This window comes from Heterodontus francisci, chromosome 27, assembly GCF_036365525.1.
Source record: "Heterodontus francisci isolate sHetFra1 chromosome 27, sHetFra1.hap1, whole genome shotgun sequence".
Taxonomy (NCBI): domain Eukaryota; kingdom Metazoa; phylum Chordata; class Chondrichthyes; order Heterodontiformes; family Heterodontidae; genus Heterodontus; species Heterodontus francisci.
Window position 1 is genome coordinate 32,207,045 of NC_090397.1, and position 21,320 is coordinate 32,228,364.

Consider the following 21,320-nt stretch of genomic DNA (forward strand, 5'->3'; position numbering starts at 1 on the left):
GGAGGGGGTGCAGAGGTGATTCACCAGGATGTTGCCTGGGATGGAACATTTAAGCTATGAAGAGAGGTTGGATAGGCTTGGGTTATTTTCGCTGGAGCTGAGAAGACTGAGGGGTGACCTGATCGAGGTGTACAAGATTATGAGGGGCATGGACAGGGTGGATAGGGAGCAGCTGTTTCCCTTAGTTGAAGGGTCAGTTACGAGGGGTCACAAGTTTAAGGAAAGGGGCGGGAGGTTTATGGGGGATTGGAGGAAGAACTTTTTTACCCAGAGGGTGGTGACGGTCTGGAATGCACTGCCTGGGAGGGTGGTAGAGGCGGGTTGCCTCACATCCTTTAAAAAGTACCTGGATGAGCACTTGGGGCATCATAACATTCAAGGCTATGGACCAAGAGCTGGCAAATGGGATTAGGTAGACAAGTCAGGTGTCTTTAATGCATCGGTGCAGACTCGATGGGCCGAAGGGCCTCTTCTGCACTGTATTATTCTGTGCTTCTGTGAATTGGGCAAGCTGGCCAAGCTTGGAGATGATGAAAGGACTATGGTTTTCAATTTATGTTAGAAACTCAAAACTGGAAAGCTCACCAGTATTTCAGAAATGTGAGTGTGCAATAAATGTGCAAAATCTCACCTCATACTTCTTCGATCAGGATCATATCGTTCAGGCAAAAGCAATCCCAGTGATCTGTAAATGATCACCACAGCGACAGCGTACTGTTGGGATCCATCTGCACTTCTCTTCTTTTTTGAAAATGTATCTTCTGGCTTCCCACTGGTATTGTGCTTTGAATGGCCTGGAGGTTTATTAGAAGGAGACATTGTATGACAGCAAATAATCAAGTCAATCTTTTCACATTTTCAACTAGAATCTCAGTCATATGTGGAATCCTGGTTATTTTATTTCAAGAAACAGTTCCCAACAACCTGCTCTGCTACAGAAATTCTCTAAAGATGTCTGCTATTAGATCCAGCAACACTGAGGGTCTTTCTCGCCCTCTTTTTTTCTCCCAAATTTCTGCCCTCCTCTCCAGAGTTTTGGCTATTGCTGAGTTTGGTTTGATCAACCAAGCAACTTGCATGTATACAGCACCCTTAAAGAGCATTACAAAAAACAATATTTGACATCAAGCTACATGAGATAAAAAGGCAGATGGAGAAAGGTTCTAAGGAATGTCTTAAAAGAGAAAAGCGGTAGAGGTGGAGAGGTTTAGGGAGGGAATTCTAGAACTTAGGGCCTGGGCAGCTGAAGGCACAGCTGCCAATGGTGAGCGATTAAAATCGGGAATGCACTGGAAGCCAGAATTGGAAGAGTGCAGATATCTCATAGGGTTGTAGGGCTGGAGGAGGTTACAGAGATGGGGAGGGGTGATGACATGGAGGGATTTGAACCAAAGGATGAGAATGTTAAAATTAAGGTGTTTCTTAACAGGGAGCCAACGTAGGTCAGCGAGCACAGTGGCGATGAGTGAATGGGGCTTGGTGCGAATATACGCAGCAGAGTTTTGAATGACATTTAGTTATGGAGGCTAGGAGAGCACTGCAATAGTCAAGTCCAGAGTTAAACAAAGGCATGGAAGAGGGCTTCAGCAGCAGATGAACTTAGGAAAGGGCAGAGTCGGGCAATGCTGTGGAAGTGGAAATAGGCAGTCATAGTGATGGTGCAGATATGTGGTTGGAAGCTCTGGGTCAAACAGAACACCAAGGTTGCAAACAGTCTGGTTCAGTCTCTGACAGTTGCCAGGGAGAGCAATGGACTGAGTGACTAGGGAATAGAGTTTGTGGCAGGGACCGAAGACAATGGGTCTGTCTTCCAAGATATTTAGTTGGAAGAAGTATTTGTTCATCCAGTACCAGATATCTGACAAGCAGTTAGACAGTTTAAAGACAAGTGGAAGGGAGAGAGATAGATGGTGAGATCGAACTGGGTGTCGTCAGCGTACACAGGAAACTGAGGTTTCTGATGATGTCGCCAAGGAGCAGCATGCAGCTGCAGGACGTCAGAGTGAACAGCATGGGAACAGGAAGAGATGTCATTGCAGGTGATTCCCTGGATAGGACTGGGTGAATAAGAATGGAACCAGGTGAGTGCAGTCCCACCCAGCTGGACGATAGTGGAGAGGTACTGGAGGACGATGGTATGGTCAACCATGCCATAGGCTGCTGAGAGGTCAAAAGTGACTAGGAGGGTTAGCTGTCAGTCACATCGGATGACATTTGTGATTTTGATAAAAGCCGTTTTGGTACTGTGGCGGGGCATAAGCCTAATTCCAGGGATTCAAGTATGGGTTTCTGGGAAAGATGGGCATGAATTTGGGAGATAACATGTTCAAGGACTTCGGAGAGGAAAGGGAGGTTGGAGATGGGATGGTAGTTTGCAAGGATAGGGAGGTTAAAAATTGGCTTGTTTGAGGACCTGGATGACGATGGCAATTTGGAGGAAAGGGGGGCAGTACCTGAGGAGAGAGAACCGTTAAAAAAATATCTGCTAAAATAGGGGCCAGGAAGGGAAGTTGTCTTCAGCAGTTTAGTGAGAATAGGGTCGAGGCAGCAGGAGGTGGGTCTCATGGACAGGGTGAGCTCAGAGAGAGCATGAGGGAGGACAGGAGAGAAACTAAAGAATAGGATGTGAGATCAGGGCTAGGGCAGTGGGGAACCTTAGAGGAAGTTTGATTCGGTGGGCTAGGTTAAGGGCAAAAGCAGCTGAATGGATGATCTCAATCTTAGTGACAAAGAACTTCATCAGCACCTCGCACTTGTTGGAGGCGAGGGTAAAGGAGGCAGGAGAGAAGGTTGTAAGAAGATAGTTTACAATAGCAAAAAGAAGACGGGAGTTATTTTTGCATTCTAGGAGGATCCTGGAATAGCAAGTAGTTTCGGCAGAGGAGATCAGGAGCCGATAGTGTGTTGTGTGATACAGCCAGATGTGGCAGCGAATGGCTAAACCAATTACTCATAACTAGCCATATCTGTTCAAGTCTCCGTTCAAGCCTGCATCCAAGTAAGCAGCCAAGTGGCCATTCTTCATATGTCAATGTAAACAGTTAAGTGCTGGCAAGCTGTTTGGTTGTCAGGGTTATCACAGCCAAGCCGGACCAAATATTCCTCTAAATTTTCTTTGTTGTGTGCAGTTGACTTAGTTCAATGTGTGGTACCTTTAAATTTTTTTGCACTGCCATGCATGTGCAGTATCTTAAAGAGACAGCTTGTGAGTGGCCTGTGCGGTACCTTCACAATTGCTGCATGGTGGTACATGCACGCAGCTTAGGGGGATCATAGAGCCTAATCATGTCATCCTAATATTGACACATGTGCAAATTCTGCCAGCATTGCTGCATAGTGACCAGAAACAAAATGCTCAGCTGATTTTCTCCACCCTGACCCAGACATGCTGAGGTTAACTATGGCAATCCTACAATTGATCTAGCTAAGTTCAGCTAAATCAGCACAGATGGGAGACCGAACTTTCAAATTTCCTGGTCTGTGTGTCTCAGCTACACATAAACTAGTATAAACTTGTTTTTTAAAATCAAACTATGCGAAGGCTGTTTCTTTATTGTGGGCTTTATTTGCCAGGATACTCAATGAGGATATGAATGAGCTGACTGTTAAATAAACGTGGTAACATTGCTAATTACAAAAATAAAAAATAAAATTAGGCATGACCAACCTCACCAGTGTAAGAAAGCAGCAATGCGTCTAGCAAAGGATAGTGTGAAAAATCTCTTCATTTTGTTTCATTAATGGCAAAAGTCCCATATCATTAATGTTATTAGACATTAAACTGCTATCTTGATGTAAAATTACACAATGTTCACTTTCAAAGGCTTAAATTTCTTCCCCATGAACAGTTCAGATCAAAAGCAAAACAATTTGTCTGTTACATTCGGATCTAGAGCTCAGCTAAACGTCAATATTTCAAGTTCTCAAACATTCAAGAATATTTTCTTCATTGATGAAATTCTATAAATTTAAATAAAACCATGCGATGGGTAAGAAAAGCATATTTTTTGATGACGTTTCCAATTTTTTCGCCGTCCTCTCTTCAAAGCAGCAAATCAGCTAGGACATTGTTCTATAGATACTGACAGTCCCCTCTCAGAGTGATCACTCATGATGAGGGCCAAGACACTATATGTTAGCAGGCAATTCAACTGTGAAAGCAGCGCAGTTGAGTTTGATCCTATCCTATCCAATCGCAGGCAGCTGCGCACAGGCAAACACACACGCATATTTCAGCATCACTGGATAGTAATCGGGGTTGGGAATCTTGGCTGACTTTTTTTGTTCCTCCATGCAAGCCACCTGAATTCCTGGACCGTTCGAGTCAAGATCAGTCAACTCAGCATGGATGATGGATCAAATCTGACAGCTCATCTTAGTGACGCATGGCCACACTCGGAATACACTAACTATCCTAAAATTTGAATAAAACATTGCGATAACATGGTAGAAGCAGGTATTATGTACCTTTGTCACCTCTGGTTTTGAGGAGAGCATCTGGAAAGAATACGCTGGATTCAAGGTCTCTGGGAATTTCTTCACGGATTTTCTCAAATTGTGGCATGCTAGCACCTGGAAAGTTCGACATCTCAAAGAGTTCGACTGCAATGACTTAAGGTAAAAGAAAGACACACACATAAAGCTCCAATACATGGGAAAATGTACAGTCTTGCTTTCACATTTGTGGGTTGTGCATTTAAGCTATAGAGGCATTTAAAAACTATCATTTCTATACATGTTCATTTCGATTATGTAATTAATAGGCGACTTCCTCCAGATTCCTGAATGCAAGAAAGATTACTAGAGAAGCTTTTGCTTGGTTGGTTCACAACTTTGTGTACAGCCACTTAAGGCCAAGGTTTTTTCAAACAGCATTCAGCAGCTGAAACTATCTATGCTGTACTGAACAGAATTGGGTAGTGCAATGGATGGGGGTGAGGGAGGAGTCACCGACGCTGGGCCAGAACAGGACTATGCTGCTCTCTCATTCATGCGGCTGAGGCTGAAGAAGACTCCATAAATAAATCAATAAAGAAACAGCAACCTCGGCAACAAGGCAAAATTAGTTAAGTCTGTAATGTGGAAGGAAGCAACATTAACTTTGCATTAATTTAGGTTCCATTAACTCACTGATGGGGGAATCGGTGAGACACTAATGACCAAGCTGCTGAAATGGAGTCAGACAGATCATGCATTTCAGTCTTGCACTCCCAATGCTGTAGACATGGTGGCTTCCATCAGCACATGTTGAAATGCTAACAGACTACACTACAGCATGTCCACGGACCATGATTTAAAGAATACTAACGCATCATAAAGACAATGGACCGGAGTTTGCAGGCAATGGCAAAGGACGTTCACCGCTGACCTCGAAGTAAGTCTTGCTGAGAGATCTAGCGAGAATGTCACTTCTGTCGCTGTGCAGTGGTACAACAACTAGTTACAGTGTTCTTTACTGGGGATTTCCCAGCATGGAGCTACAGTGATGCCATCAGGCTGTCCAACCAGCCAATCACATGAAAGGATTTTCAGACACCCCCAATAGGAAACAAAAAGCAGTAAAATTAAAAACATTAAAAAAAAATGTTTAGATACAGCAAATTAAACGTAAGGGGCCTAGATAGAGTAGACAGGAAGGACTTGGTACCCCCAAAGGAGAGGTCAGTTACTAAGGGGCACAGATTTAAGGTGATTGGTAGAAGGATTAGAGGGGACATGAGGGAAAACATTTTCACCCAGAGGGTGGTGGGTGTCTGGAATTCACTGCCAGGAACAGTGGAGGAGGCAGAAACCCTCAATTCTTTTAAAAGGTACCTGGACATGCACCTGAAGTGCTATAACCAGCAAGGCTATGGACCAGGTGCTGGAAGGTGGGATTAGATTGGGAGGTTATTTTTTTCCCCGCCCGGCATGGACACGACGAGCTCAATGGCCTCCTTCTGTGCTGTAATTTTTCTATGGTTCTATGGTTCTAATTGGGACATACTCACGGGGTGAAGTTAGAAGCTAAACTATTCTGAAAAAAACTTGTTAAAAAATTATTTATAGCAATTAGCTTAAAAAATCTACAAATTAAGCATTTAATAGCATTTCATAAATATATTATATTTTCAGGGCCAATTCTGTTAGTCATCAAATTTTATTAATCACATCACCATTAAAAATCCACTTACAACTGATTAAACAAGGTGTAACTTTTTATGGGATTTCAGACAGCAATGTGGGAGTGTGAAAGTGGAAATTATCGCTGATTTTATGATTGCTGGCTCTCGGGTGGAGTGGCGGCAGGGGAGGGGGGGCACATCACAGCTTGTGTCGGAGCACTGAATGACAGACCGCAACTTCAGGATTTCAGTGCTAATCTCCTGAAGTTACGATACGTTTCAGAGGGATAGTGACAGTGAACGCGGACAGTTCGCTGTCAACCCTCACACCCACCCACAAAATCCAGCTCAATACTTTTTTTTTAAAAAGGGTCTGTCATTCTGAAAGAATTACAATACACATGAAATTGCCTCTATTACTCACTCAGATTTGGCGTGACAATAGTGAAGGGTCGGAGGTAGGTTTTCCTCAAGTTTTGTGCTATGGTGTGTGCGTATTCCTCGTAGTGTTTCATCAGATGCGCGGTGCCTCCTTCCGTCCGCTGGATTTGTTCCCAGTGCTCCTTGTTCTGAGGATCCAAAATGGCACTTGCAGCTTTGATAATATTCTGAAACAAAAACCATGGCAAATACTTAAAACTTGTAAATTTGCCTGCCAGTTGAGTTTGTGCCAGAATTAAAAACTTTAAGTTCCTCCTTTTATGTGAGTGGTGGCCCACCTTTCTGCCTGGGATAGGTGCCAGACTAAAGGAGATTTTGTAGTTGTTTCTAAACTCCATCCCAATTACCATTGAACAAGAATATTACTCTCTATGGTGCTGTATTATTTACAGATAATCTTTTAAGCTTTTTTAAGAATTGTGGCCAAAGTCACCAATTAATATCCTCTCTCAGGTTGAATGCTTCAGTTCATGACTAGTAATGCTGTAAATGATACTCCATTTGTGAATACTAAAGTCTTTATATCATTACTTTAACTTGCTGGGAACATTTTTTTAAAAATAGAAAACAAAACTTAAACTACAGTCATAAAAGCACAAGATGGTCCTAATCTTATTCCCTGGCTCTACATAACCAGCTTTAAATGATGTCGCAATTGCAGATAAGACACAACTGCTGACAAAACTGAAGTCCAAATAGGGGCATATCTTGTCTTGCACAGAACCCCAATCCACATCTTTTACAGAGGTAGGAACATAGAGTGTTAACTTCAGAATGATTCAAAAGAAGAAATTGTTTTTGAAATAATGCAACAATAATGGAAACTTAAAATATTGGCATTGATTTAACAACTAATAATGAGCTCTGTTGAAAAATACTAATACATTCCCATTGCATATACATGTATATCTGTGAAGGTATGGCAGCTTAGCCTGCAGATTATCCTGTATTAGGCGTCAATGGATACATTCACAAGTAGTGGAAGAATGGCGGTGCTCAAAGAAGGATTTGCATCCTTTAAAGAGCATTATGCATCATCTAAGAGATGGAATCTAACTTGTTCAAGGTGTAAAAATACAATTCCCATTACTTTCAGACTTTTGAAAAATATATTATCCTCTCTTTCCTGTAGCCTGAATGGCACAGACACCTAGCCTGCATTATAGGGCAGATTGGCCATCTGCTCCTAGGTATCTAATAGGCTCTATAACCAGTCACACGAGGGTGACCAAAAGCAGCCCAGACCACCACCATTTTTCCAATGCTCCTGTAGAAAGCCCTCCTTCTCTGCAGGATGCCCTCCTTAGGTAGCACTAATAAATTGTAACTTGCCCTACAGGACTAAGGTGCAAACCACACATGGCTACCCAGCCTATTACTCATTATATGGCAATGATGGCAGTAATGTGAGCACAGTTAGAAAGGCTAGCTCCTGGAAACCTCTCGAGGATGCCAATATAGAATGTAACTAGTCATCTACGCAAAGGAAAAGCCAGTATCAGATACTCCTATTAGCATCACATACTGCTAACTACTGATTAAACCAGACAGACAGCATCGCACATCATTTTACTATGAACACAAATTTATAGAAATCTGGACAGGGGCACATTAGATGAGGTCACATTTCACGCTGGGTGTCCCAACCATCAGATCATATTTTCATTGTAATGAAAAAGTTACTACGCATAAAAATACAAAGATACGACACTGTCCAGCATGACCTTTAGCCCAGAGCACAGCAAGTATCAGTTACAACAAATTCCAAGCAACAGCTCCAGCTGGAAGCGACCCTTGGATAAACGTAGGAAAGTATTTCACCATTGGAGCGAATGAGGAAAGAACCAAGCAGCACTTTAAGACAATTAACCTTGGTATCAAGGGTCATGATTAGTGGCTTATGCCAAAAGCCTAAATTTTCATGAGTTTACATGTTCACATGATAGTGTTAACGAAGGAATGTTCTGCCATTCCTTACATGCCTCTGACCTGAATGTATACAGCTCAGCTGCAGAAGGTGAAGTTACAGAAACAGTCAAACTTCAACTACAGCAATGGAAGGAAAACCTAATCCAAAACTGAACTGATTAGAACAACTGGCTTTCTGCATCTGGAGAAAGTAGACATTTTTTTTGATGGTGTGTGTGTGCGTGCATGTGCGTCCACGTGTGTGTGTTAAGCAAACAGTGGCTATGACCTCAAGCAGACTTCTTTCCTGATGGCTGAACATGTTACTAACTAGGTTACATAACAACTAATTAGGCTTCAGTCTGACATTTCTAAACCTTTGGGCTTTAATACAATTAGCTAGTGAAAAGTAGACATCTGATTCTTTGCAATCCACTACCGTGCTCCACTGCTCACAAACAAGAACCTAATAGAGAATCACAGTACACTGACATTGCTATTAAACAGTGATTAGACAGGTTAAGGTATCTATTCATAATGACCATGAATGGGTGGGTGCATGGGTGGTTGTGATAGTTCGCTCACTTTCCAGATATTGGTCAGTGGTTCTGTTCACCCATGAGACAGGCTGTCCACATGTCCCAGTGGAGACACTCTACAGACCAGCCCTGCAATAGTGCTCACTGACTTTATATATCAATGCTCTGTCACTATCAGAATATTTTACCATAACAGATAGTTTCCTGTGTTATTTATCACATGACACTGCTACCCTTACTCTAAGCCATGTATTAATTAATATATTGGAGGAACAGGAGCTGCTCCATTCATTGCCTCTTCCAATTTAATGCTGCATAACTAACAAACTGCAGTTGGGAGGCAAAAGACAAAAGAGAGGTGGGACTCAGCTGGGGGAGAAACAGGAAGGACACAGTACAAAGATAGTTTTAAGGTTGATTTTAAGTTTAACACATTGGATATAAAAATCTGTGACCAAGGGCACTTCAGATTAAAAATCATGACATTATTCCTTCACCCCAAATAACCCTGTACTCAGCGCATTCAAAATTAGCCAAGAGAAAATAGATTCCAATCTGTGTGTGCGCTAAGGTTGTTGGGGCTGGTGAGGGTGGTGTGTGTGTTGGAAAGATTATGTTACGGTGCAAAAAGTTTTGATAAAGGTTATGGAAAGTAACACTGAGTTATCTTCTGCACTACGTCAGCTGTGGCACAGTTGGTCGCACTCTCGCCTCTGAGTTCAAAGTTTGTGGGTTCAAATCCAACTTCAGGACTTGAGCACAAAAAAAAATCAAGGCTGACACTCCAGTGCAGTACTGAGGAGTACTGGACTGTAGGAGGCACTGTCTTTCTGAAGCCCTGTCTGCCCTCTCAGTAAAAGATCCCATGGCACTATTTGCAAAGAAGAGCCGGAGAGTTATCCCCTGTGTCCTGGCCAATATTTATCTCTCAGTAACAGATTATCTGTTCAGTATCGCATTGTTGTTTGTGGGAGTTTGTTGTGCACAACTTGGCTGCAGTGTTTCCTACATTACAACAACTGACTACTGTTACGACCGAGGTGGGAGGAGTGCACTGTCTTTTCTCGTTTCACTTCTCCACAGGTCACAACATCTATTTAAATGTTTACCCAGTTACCGATACAGCCAATCATGTACTCTATTTTTTATCCCAGAATAAAATACACCAACCAGGTTTCTTTAATAAACAATAGAATAATCAGTTTATTATAAAACAAGACTTAACCAGTAATGAAGCAAAGCATTAACACACTGATTAAAATATGATAGTTCACTTTTTAAAAAAATTCCTCAATTACACACACAGCTAAAAAAATACAGAAATTCACTCTGCAGAGGTGTGTTACAAATAAAGACCAAAAAACTACTTTGGCCAAATACTTGCTCATTCTTGATGAAAAAAGATATGGAAGGAAGACAGTTGTCCCTTTTTTTTGGTCTGGCACCTGGGTATACGGAGACGAGTCACTGGGATCATTTCAGAGGCAGTCCATTCTGGAGATGTCGAGAATTATTCTAGTAGGTTTTCTAGGAGAAATGTGGCATCAAGGATTTTCCGCCAGCACACACTTGAATCGCAGGATTTCCACCCCCGCCCCCCGCTCCTCAGGAGCAATGCGGCACCAGGGATTTTAGCTGTCCCACACTGGGTCTTTGCAGGATTTCTTCAAAAAGGCAGAGAAGGAGATGAGCTGGGTGATTTCTTTTTCCTTGGCAGGGAAAAACCAACTGTCTTCAAGCAGTTCACACCACAACTAACTGAAAACAATGTCCAAACCCCAAACAGAGACTCAATCTCCTGACCTCCAAAAACCTTGACATGAGGCTTCTCTGTAACCATTTTTCCCCAGGACACCAAGGGTTCTGCTGTTTTCTGAGCTCAAATCACAGGTGGCCACCAGCACAGGCAGCTTTCAAACAACATTAATGTCCTGTCGGTGAACTTGGTTAAAAAAAAACACATCTATGGAATCTTATCAGTTTTAACACAAGTCCTCAAAAAATAAAAATATTAAAAATAATGGAAACACTTTTGTAACACTACACTTCAAAAGGACTTCATTGGCTATAAAGCACTTTGGCATGTCTGTTGGTCGTGAAAGGTGCTATATAAATGTAACTCTTTCTTTAACTGCTTGAACAATGCTTCACAGATATAGAGCAGAGAGGGAGCCTAAAAGGAGAGCAGCATCTTTTATTGGGTATAGATAAATAAACTAAGCAGCACTAGATACCATACCTCATTGAACTCAACATCTTGAGTTGCTGCCAGTTCAAAGGCCTGTTGGTTTCCCTCATACTGAAGAATCCTCTTTATCAGCTCGTAAGCAATCTTCACGTCATTCCCATAATATGTTGGTGTGTGTTTGGTGGCATTCTGTAACATGTTGGCAATTTTCTTTGAATTGCGTGTATCCATCTTGGTTTCATTGTGATACAGTTTTTCCATCTGTTTTTAAATACAAAAGAATTCCGTAAATTTGAGCAACAAAGGATTGTATGATCAGAGTCTGATTGACTTGAATAAACAATGAGCTAGTTTGCATTATGAATGTAAATGAAATTTTTACCATTGCTCTACATTAATAGGATCAGTATATTGATGTCCCCAACAAATTGTGCCACAAAAGAGAGGAACATCGCGCAACTATCTTGCTCTCAGCTAGGCCAACCAGTAAAGCATCAAGGTGCAGCAGAGCACACTTGTGCTCACTTCCACATTGTGTTAATGGAATCAATGGAAACATTTAGATGACAGCACTTTGGATTGGACCAAAAGGCTGGCGAGAAGATGGCATGATGCCATCAATCAGCAGAGATCCTGGCTGGCCAGTGGCACGAATATCGCATTGGGACAGACGGCAGGAACGTAAAGCTAATTAATTCATTAATTAAAATTTATTTCAATATGTTAATGACGGTCCCAGTGCCGAGGTGTGTGTGGGGGGCTGGGGGGGGGGGGGGGGGGGGTTCCTTGCCTCCGCCAGCAATATCGGCCCGGGCCCTCACAGCTTCGGGGTGCATGGTGGCCCTCTCCTAGAGGCATTTTCCAGTGCCCCTGCCGACCGCCACGACCCCTGACATTGGGGGGTCTGTAAAATTCAGCCCCTTAAGTCTACGATAGATGTGGCTTCAGTTTCAAGTCTCATCTGAGAGATGGCACCTCTGAAAGTGCTGCACTCCCTCCCCACTGCACTGAAGTGTCAGCCAAGAATATGTGCTCAGGTCTCTGGCATGGGTTTTCAACCCGCAACCTTCTGACTTAATAGGCGAGAGTGTTACCACTGAGCCAAAGCTGACACCTTGGGCTTGAGAGGTGATGACTTTCCACTTGGTGATTTCTATGTCTGTCCTGATCAAGCCCATAAAAGCCCATAAATGTCTTCATTCTGGGGGACAGAAGAGTATTTGCTTGAAAACTTGAGCACTTGCATACACGCCAGTGATTGGCTACAGATTAATAACAGACTGTGGTCTGGGGGGTGGGTTGCTGCAATTTTAGCAAGTGGTATGGACTTAAAAGTGAAAATATAGTGAAAAAAATATTCAAAAACTGAATCTCCAGCAAAGGATTAGAATGCTGCTTAGTTGGTTTCTGCAGCTTAACTTGCATACAACACAGTTCTTGGTGGTTATGAGACCATATTTATTCATATTTAGCAGACTTTGCTTCACCAACTCTCATCCCTGAAAACAGCTGAACAGCATCTAAGCAGATTTCTTTTTGGCAATCCTAAAACATTAACTCTGTTTCTCTCTCCACAGATGCTGCCAGACCGGCTGAGTATTTTCAGCATTTTCTGTTTTTATTGCAGATTTCCAGCACCTGCGTTCATGTCATGTAAAATAAAGGGACCTACAATAGACTTGAGCTGAACGAAGGTGAGCGTGGTACAGTTGAAAAGGTCTGGAGGGAGCCAGCCTTTCTCTTCATTGCAGTGACGAATTGCAGTTCCTGCACAAAGAAAAACGGAGATCCGATTACCAGAGTCATTGCTCACTTTATTAATTAAATTCAGTATGTTCAAATACCTACTGCATGACAACTAGACAACCTCATAAGTTACAGCCAAAGTAATCCTTTGTTCAGCAATGTAACTTTTAATTTACTGCAATGCTGCTGGCTCAGAGAACAATTATGTTAGAGAGAGACAATGAGTGAGAGAAAAAGGATAAGGAGAGGATGAAGGTGGGAGAAGGACATTAGGAATCCTGTGCATAACAATGATTTTACACATGAAATTGATATGTGCGAACTAACTTTAATAATTGGCAGCAGTCCACATTGCACCAGAATTCAAATTAAGGTATTAAGGGTGCCCTTAAGGTCCTACGTGGAGCTGACACCCATTGATTAAACAGAACATTTCACTGTGACAGGTAGCTCCAGACATTTTTTCATTTTCTGGAAGAGTGTCACAGCTCACACTCAACAGCAGTGTGCTTGGCTTATTGGTCCTTCATGTTCATTAACGAAAGCCCAACTTTGGTGAGATTGTGCTTACATGATGTTGTAAATGAATGCATTTTCAGAACATTTCATCACTGCTTTTATAGTGCACTGATGGTACTGAATTCCCCAAATACATCTTGAGTGTGCATGTATGCAAGTCAAATGTAAAACTGCTGCTCTGTGAATTCTGACAGTTAGAACTGTAGCACTCCACAGCGTAGGAGAAAGACATTTGGCTGTTCACTTCTGTGGCAGCTTTCTAAAAGAGTGATCCAGTTAGTCTTTCAGCCTACCCTCATTTTAGAAAGGCAACTCACTCTCATTGCTGACAAACACTCAAAAACAGTTCGAGATTTTAATGGCTCTATTTCTTTAACTTGTTCATCAAGCTAACATTCAAGTTCCAACTTCTTGTGGTAGAAATCAAAACATCCTGAGAAAAATCAGTTAAAAATTCAGATATTTTCCAAATTAATACATTTATTCAAGGACATTCAAGCCTGTCCCATGTATTACTATTTAATTCAGTACAATATCATGGGGAGTACAGCATAGTAAAAAATAAACTGTGACATCAGTGAGGAGATTAAGCAAGACGCTATATCTTAAAGGCTACTGTGTCGCAAAAGCAGGCATTTTAATAACTTACATAATACTCCTTTCTGTCTGAAACCAAGCTGCATCTTCTAAGTTTCCCAAATACTCATTTTCCATTTGCAGTATGACAATTCTATTTACAACAGATCTTTTAATGCGCCTTGCTGCAATTTCTTTTACCTAAATTACATAATACGTTACATAATAGTCAGGGTTTTGGAGAGATAAAAAAGTAGAGATCCACAATTAGTCAACCCAGGTCATCTCTTTATTGACACTCTTGTTAGCGTATTTCCAGCTGCCAGATTAACCAACATTGGAAGTTAGGACATGATGGTTAAGTATTACTCAGAACCCTCTACCGCTTGGGACAAACATTGAAATTCTACTCAGTGATGGGAGATCACAGCCTAACTGAAACCTGGTGCTTCAACTTGGTGGTTTTTACAAGTTGTGGGCGGGGGTCGTGTACATAAATTTCCAGAATGACAAGTGCTGCTCACTTCAGCTGTTACTGGATAAACTTTACATAATTTCAGTTCTTGGACCACCAAATTCACAGTGCCCTCAATAAGTAGCCGTAAAGTTCCATGTCACTATACTAGCATCACTGCTGTGAGGAGATAAATAATGCATATGAAACACAGTCTCACATGAATCAATCAATTCCCAGAAAATCCAAAGTATGCTGAGAAAGTAGGGCCAGAGGGCATATCAGGGAAATAGTGAACAGCATGTTTTGAACCAATTTCAGGAAAAGTTCCATACTGAAAGTGAAAAACATTTGGAATAATCGCCTCAGGTAATGGAGACAAAATCAGTGGGTTATGAGTGGGAAAAGAGATGCCATAAGCATACTAGGGAATGAGTTTTGGTAGCCCAAATATCATTATCTTGTGTTCCTATATCATTATTTACGCTCTGTCAACATCAGTGTCATAAACCCCCAATCAGAAGGGTGGGATTCTCCATTTCTCCAGTGGGAAGCACTTACACGACAAGCTACAAATCTGCCCTATATAAGCCAGCATTAAATATGCTGGGAATGGCAATTTCAGGCTGGTACATTTCTGACGTGGAAATCATCAGCACCATCATACCACGCAGAATATTCAACATAAGGAATCAAGCCATTCTGTAGCATCATTAATCATTATATTTACAAATAGGTTTAACAAAACCGCGTTCGTAAGAGGGAGCAGATGTAACCAAGGTGACTAATGGCTAGTCAGCCTAAAATTGATGTGCGGAAACTTTGAGACAAAATTAGCTGTCATTTAGAATAAATATGGGTTAATGAACCATAGCCAGCATGGATTTGTTAAAGGCAAATCATGTTTAACTAACTTGATTGAATTATTTGATGAAGTAATGGAGAGGATTGATGAAGGTAGCGCGGTTGATGTGTATATGGAGTTTCAAAGGGAATGTTTTTGTACATTAAAGGTGCTATATAAATGTAAGTTGTTGTTGATTTTTGTAGCTGGAGTAGTTGATAGCTCAAGTCATCTAGTGGTATCAGTATGATAGAGACAAAACCAGCCATTCCAACTATTACAATTTTTAAACACTCTTGTGACAATCTCAATTTTAAAAGATCAATAAAAGCCAACATGAAGTTCCAATAGTAGATGTGTGATCTCTTAGAGTTTAAGAAATGTATATATCATCCAACAAACTAACACGTGCAAGGAAGTAGGAATGAGAAAAGGCTATTCCAAGCAAACTTGCTTATCTCATTAAAATCAATAGGATCCTTCCACTCCAACACCATGCAACACCACAGTGGAAGATTAAACTCAATGTTTTCACCATGACTCACCAATCGATCCTTTGGGGCAAGGCATGGCTGCTGGTCGTCCATAATTTGTTCTTGGCCACCAAATGCCTGCTTCAAAGGCTTTTGGACACACATTATATTTCACTGAAACAAGAAAGACAACATTTAGCTCATAATGGCTTTATAGCCATGGAAATAGAAAAGAAAGTCTTTGAATATATGTGACACAAAGATAAGTGATACATTGCCCATCAATGCCACAGCACAACAGTGCAAATGCCAACGTGCAAATTTGAAATTCTCTTAGTTCATTCAGGTATTAACTGTTAGACAATGTGTTTTGAAAAATATTCAAACCATTTAAATAAATTATATAAAGACAGATAAAACCTCTCGAAGGAAGACATTCTTTAGTACTTTTTCTGTTATTTCCATAAGCTCACTATTGGGCCCCAACATACCTTCACAGCCATTACTGGTGATTTCAGCAAAAGGGTTGTCACAGCGGTTGCAGTGTTGTCCAATCACACCAGCTTTACAGGAACATTGACCCGTTTCCACATCACAGGTGCGGGATTGAGATCCCATTGGAAAGCAATCGCATGGGTAACATGTGTCACTATCCTGGGGCTGGTAATAGTTGTCCTACAAAGGAAAAGTCAGCCTGATTTAAGATTTCACATGTGTGTCAGACACCGTTCTCCCTGACATTATTTTGAAAGGGTCAGACAGGAAGAAAATGCAGAGGGCCTGCAAAAGACGTTTTGCAGTTTACCTCCAAAGTGATAATAAACATTATTTTGCCAGCAGGATTTTAAAAAGAACACAGTTAAATAAGTTTTGTACATGTACTGACATTAGCTTAAAAGAGGATGATGGCAGGCTAAGAATCATTATGGAATTACATCTAACCAGCTTCCAGAAGTTCTCTGAAGTTTGATGAGACAGTGGCTCCGATATTTACAGGAAAGCCAGGAGGGTATGGGAGAGCACAATAGTGTGCGGGAAACCTGGCAGTATCAGGGACAAGGAGGTCCTGCCAAATTTAATCTCTGGACCTCACTATGATTGTTTTCTTCTGTTGCTTGTCCATCAGCCAACCAAATTGGCAGTTGGCTGGCTGCCAGGCAGGAAAACCAGCAGAAGACTACAGTCTGGGATCCTTGGGGACGGACCCTGGCTATCGTGATCACAGGGCAGGCTATAGATCAGGGATTGGAGGATGGGGTATTGGGGGCGGGGGGGGGGGGTGGGGGAGGGTGTTAGAGGTTGTTGATCCAGGAGGGGTGGAGAGAGAGGCCACAATCTGCAGAAGGGAGGCCAAAGGCTTCTTTGAGGGGTCGGGGGAGCACTCTTGCTCCTCCTGGCCCACAATTAGTATAAAAAGCACTTACCTTTTAGAGCCTTCAGCTACCAACTCCATTTCGCTGCCATATTTCCTGAGCCCTGAGAAACCTAGCTGGCAGCAGATACATTAAATCAGGCTTCCAATTGAATGTGGGAGCTTGATTTAAATGTGTTAATAAAGTACTCGCAAACTTCCCTACCTGCTGCCATGGAAAGGCAACGGGGACGTAACCAGTAGATTGGGGACATGCTTACCTTTTTTTTTTAAGGTTTAACTCCCACCTTCAACATCCTCCTGCAAGTTGTGGGGTGATAATATTGAGGCCAATGAGTTTCATTCCTCCCTGGTGCTCTTTACACTGTCAATCTGTCACTAATTGCGGCTTTATACAGACTAGTTATTTTTCCTTTTGGCCATTGCACTAATGAGAGCTATTCCGCATACTAAAATTTGCCTTGCTTCAGTTGGCACATTGACAACTATTTTGTCATTTATTTCAGGAAAATCAGATGCATGGAGCACCTACAGGTAAAGTGCTGAATCCTTCCAACACCAAACAACAATTACCTTTCCTTGTTGGAGATTATCTGTCAGGGGATGGCATTCTTGGTACACTTTCCTGCCTTCCTAATTACCATCACAGCACAGAACACCGCCCCCCACCCCCCCACACCTTATTTGTATCCTTGCTTCCGAGGACTGATGCTGGGGTCGGAGAGCAGAAATAGTCAAATCCAGGCTCCAATATAGACTTTGCACCAACATCGATGCTATCAAAACTATTAGCATTGAAGACAATAGCAGTTTCACACTGTGCTGGTTTTCCTCCCATTGACTATAAATGGACAGTAATATTTGCGATAGATCAGTGCTTCTGATATCAATAAAGCCCAAAACCTTTTAAATTAGTTAGGCTGAAAACATAACAGCAGTACAGCAGAATTCAAAGAATGACAGTTCTCATGAGTGGGTTTAAGTGTGCAGTTTCACAAATGGAGAAAAGTGAGCTTGGTTAACTGGTTTGAATTAATGTTTTTATTTTTGTCAGCTGGTTGTGGAGGAAAACTGTGAACACAATAATGGCAACAGCACCTGCTGCTCCTCACAGGCAAGACAATCATAATTCAGCAAACAATAATAAAGTGAAAGTAGTCTGCTTATTCAAGGCATTCAGAAATGGAACAAACATTCATATTTCAAAGCACTTGTCATGAAGGTAAGAATGTTTTCAGAGAACTTCAGAAACTACTTGTTTTTATTATTCAAATACATATCAGAATGGTTCTGTTGAAGGACATTGCTAAACATCAAGTTTCTTCTGTCACAGAATTATCCATTGTAATGAAGGAGCTCAAGATAACAAATGGCACTTCGACGATAGAGAAAAGATGGTTGGGTTTAAACAAGGTTTACGTCTATGGAAATATTCAGCCATATATGGCATTAACCATAAATTCATTGATCAAATTTACGAGCACCATGGTAACCATCTTAATGCTAACATTTTGATTATCTTCATGTAAACAAGTTACATCATAGTTGGGGCAAGTAATTTATTCCTCCAAAAGCATCATTTTGATTGCCGAAAGATTTCATGTTGAATTCCAATACTGTATGTAAGCAGCAAATCATAGAGTCATAGAATTATACAGCACAGAAACACTCCCTTCGGCCCATCATGTCCGTACCGGCCATCAAGCACCTATCTATTCTAATCCCATTTTCCAGCACTTGGCCCGTAGCCTTGTATGTTATGGCGTTTCAAGTGCTCATTTAAATACTTCTTAAATGTTGTGAGTGTTCCTGCCTCTACCACCCCTTCAGGCAGTGTGTTCCAGATTCCAACCACCCACCTCAAATCCCCTCTAAACCTCCTGCCCCTTACCTTAAATTTATGCCCCCTGGTTATTGACCCCTCCGCTAAGGGAAAATGTTTCTTCCTATCTATGACCCTCATAATTTTGTATAGCTCAATCAGGACCCCCTCAGCCTTCTCTGCTCTAAGGAAAATAACCCTAGCCTATCCAGTCTTCTCTTCATAGCTGAAATGCTCCAGCCCAGGCAACAACCTGGTGAATCTCCTCTGCACCCTCTCCAGTGCAATCACATCCTTCGTATAGTGTGGTGACCAGAACTGTACACAGTACTCCAGCTGTGGCCTAACTAGCATTTTACACAGCTCCATCATAACCTCCCTGCTCTTATATTCTATGCCTTGGCTAATAAAGGCAAGTATCTCATATGCCTTCCTAATCACCTTATCTACCTGTGCTGCTGCCTTCAGTGATCTATGGGCAAGTACATCAAGGTCCCTCTGACCTTGTGTACTTCCTAGGGTCCTACCATCCATTGTATAATCCCTTGCCTTGTTAGTCCTCCCAAAATGCATCACCTCACACTTCTCAGGATAAAATTCCATTTGCCACTGCTCCGCCCATCTTACCAGCCCATCTATATCGTCCTGTAATCTAAGGTTTTCCTCCTCACTATTTACGACACCACCAATTTTTGTGTCATCTGTAAACTTACTGATCATACCCCCGATATTCACGTCTAAATCTTTAATGTACACGACAAACTGCAAGGGTGCCAGCACTGATCCTTGCAGTACACCAATGGTCACAGGCTTCCAATCGCAAAAACAACCCTCGACCATCACCCTCTGCCTCCTGCCACTAAGCCAATTTTGGATCCAATTTGTCAAATTGCCCTGGATTCCATGGGCTCTTACTTTCTTGATCAATCTCCCATGCAGGATCTTATCAAAAGCCTTACTGAAGTCCATGCAGACTACATCAACTGCTTTACCCTCATCTCACCTCACCACCGCCTTCTCAAGGGCAATTAGGGATGGGCAATAAATGCTGGCCTGGCCAGCGTTGCCCACATCCCATGAATTAATTTTTAAAAAATCTACACACCTAGTCACCTCCTTGAAAAATTCAATCAAATTTGTTAAACATGATTTCCCCTTGACAAAGCCATGCTGACTATCCTTGATTAATCCCTGCCTCTCCAAGTGGAGATTAATCTTGTCCCTCAGAAATTTTTTTCCAATAGTTTCCCTATCACTGATGTTAGACTCACTGGCCTATAATTACCTGGTTTATCCCTACTACCCTTCTTGAATAATGATACCACATTCACTGTCCTCCAGTCCTTTGGCACCACTTCTGTGGCCAGAGAGGATTTGAAAATTTGTGTCAGAGCCTCTGCAATCTCCTCCCTTGCCTCACATTGCAGCCTGGGATACATCTCATTTGGGTCTGGGGATTTATCCACTTTTAAGCCTGCTTAAACCGCTAATACCTCCTCCTTTTCAATGCAGATGAAAAGTAATCATTTAAAAACTCATCTACGCACTCTGGCTCCACACACAGATTGCCACTTTGGTCCCTAAAGGACCCTACTCTTTCCCTGGTTATCCTCTTGCTCTTAGTATTCTTATAAAACGGCTGGGGATTGTCCTTTATCTTGCCCGCCAGTGCTTTTTCATGCCCCCTCTTTGCTCTCCTAATTACTTTTTTAAGTACTCCCCTACACTTTCTATACTGCCCTAGGGCCTCTGTTGTTTTCAACCCTCTGAATCTGCCATGAGCCTCCTTTTTTTCTCCTTATCCAATCCTCTATATCCCTTGACAGCCAGGGTTCCCTGGACTTGTTGGTCCTACCCTTCACCTTTACAGGAACATACTGGCCCTGAACTCTCACTATTTCCTTTTTGAATGACTCCCACTGGTCTGATGTAGATTCTTGTACAAGTAACTGCTCCCAGTCCACTGTGGCCAGATCCTGTTTTATCATATTGAAATTGACCTTCCCCCAATTCAGTACCTTTATTTCCGGTCCATCTTTGTCCTGTTCCATAACTAGCTTAAATCTTAGAGTTCTGGTCACTATCCCTGAAATGCTCCCCCACTGACACTTCTACCACTTGTTCGGCTTCATTCACGAAGATTAGGTCCAGTATTGTCCCTTCTCTTGTCGGACTTTCAACGTGCTGGCTCAAAAAGCTCTCTTGGATGCACTTTATGAATTCCGCCCCCTTTAAGCCTTTTGCACTAAGACTATCCTAGTTAACATTGGGGAAGTTGAAATCCACTACTATTATTACCCTATTATTTTTACAGCTCTGAGATTTGCCTACATA

General features: G+C 41.9%; 1 protein-coding gene across 5 annotated transcripts in view; it reads right to left on the minus strand.

Annotated features, from left to right (window-relative positions):
- Window positions 1-21,320, minus strand: part of celsr1a (cadherin EGF LAG seven-pass G-type receptor 1a) — a 403,243-nt gene that overhangs the window by 43,667 nt on the left and 338,256 nt on the right. For all 5 annotated transcript variants that reach the window (XM_068059123.1, XM_068059121.1, XM_068059120.1 and 2 more), the window contains exons 16-22: window positions 16,284-16,467; window positions 15,865-15,966; window positions 12,853-12,947; window positions 11,232-11,441; window positions 6,529-6,712; window positions 4,468-4,611; window positions 632-794 (exon numbers count right to left, since the gene is read on the minus strand). In XM_068059123.1, coding sequence (XP_067915224.1) covers window positions 632-794; window positions 4,468-4,611; window positions 6,529-6,712; window positions 11,232-11,441; window positions 12,853-12,947; window positions 15,865-15,966; window positions 16,284-16,467 — 1,082 coding nt within the window. The remainder of the gene's footprint in view (window positions 1-631; window positions 795-4,467; window positions 4,612-6,528; window positions 6,713-11,231; window positions 11,442-12,852; window positions 12,948-15,864; window positions 15,967-16,283; window positions 16,468-21,320) is intronic.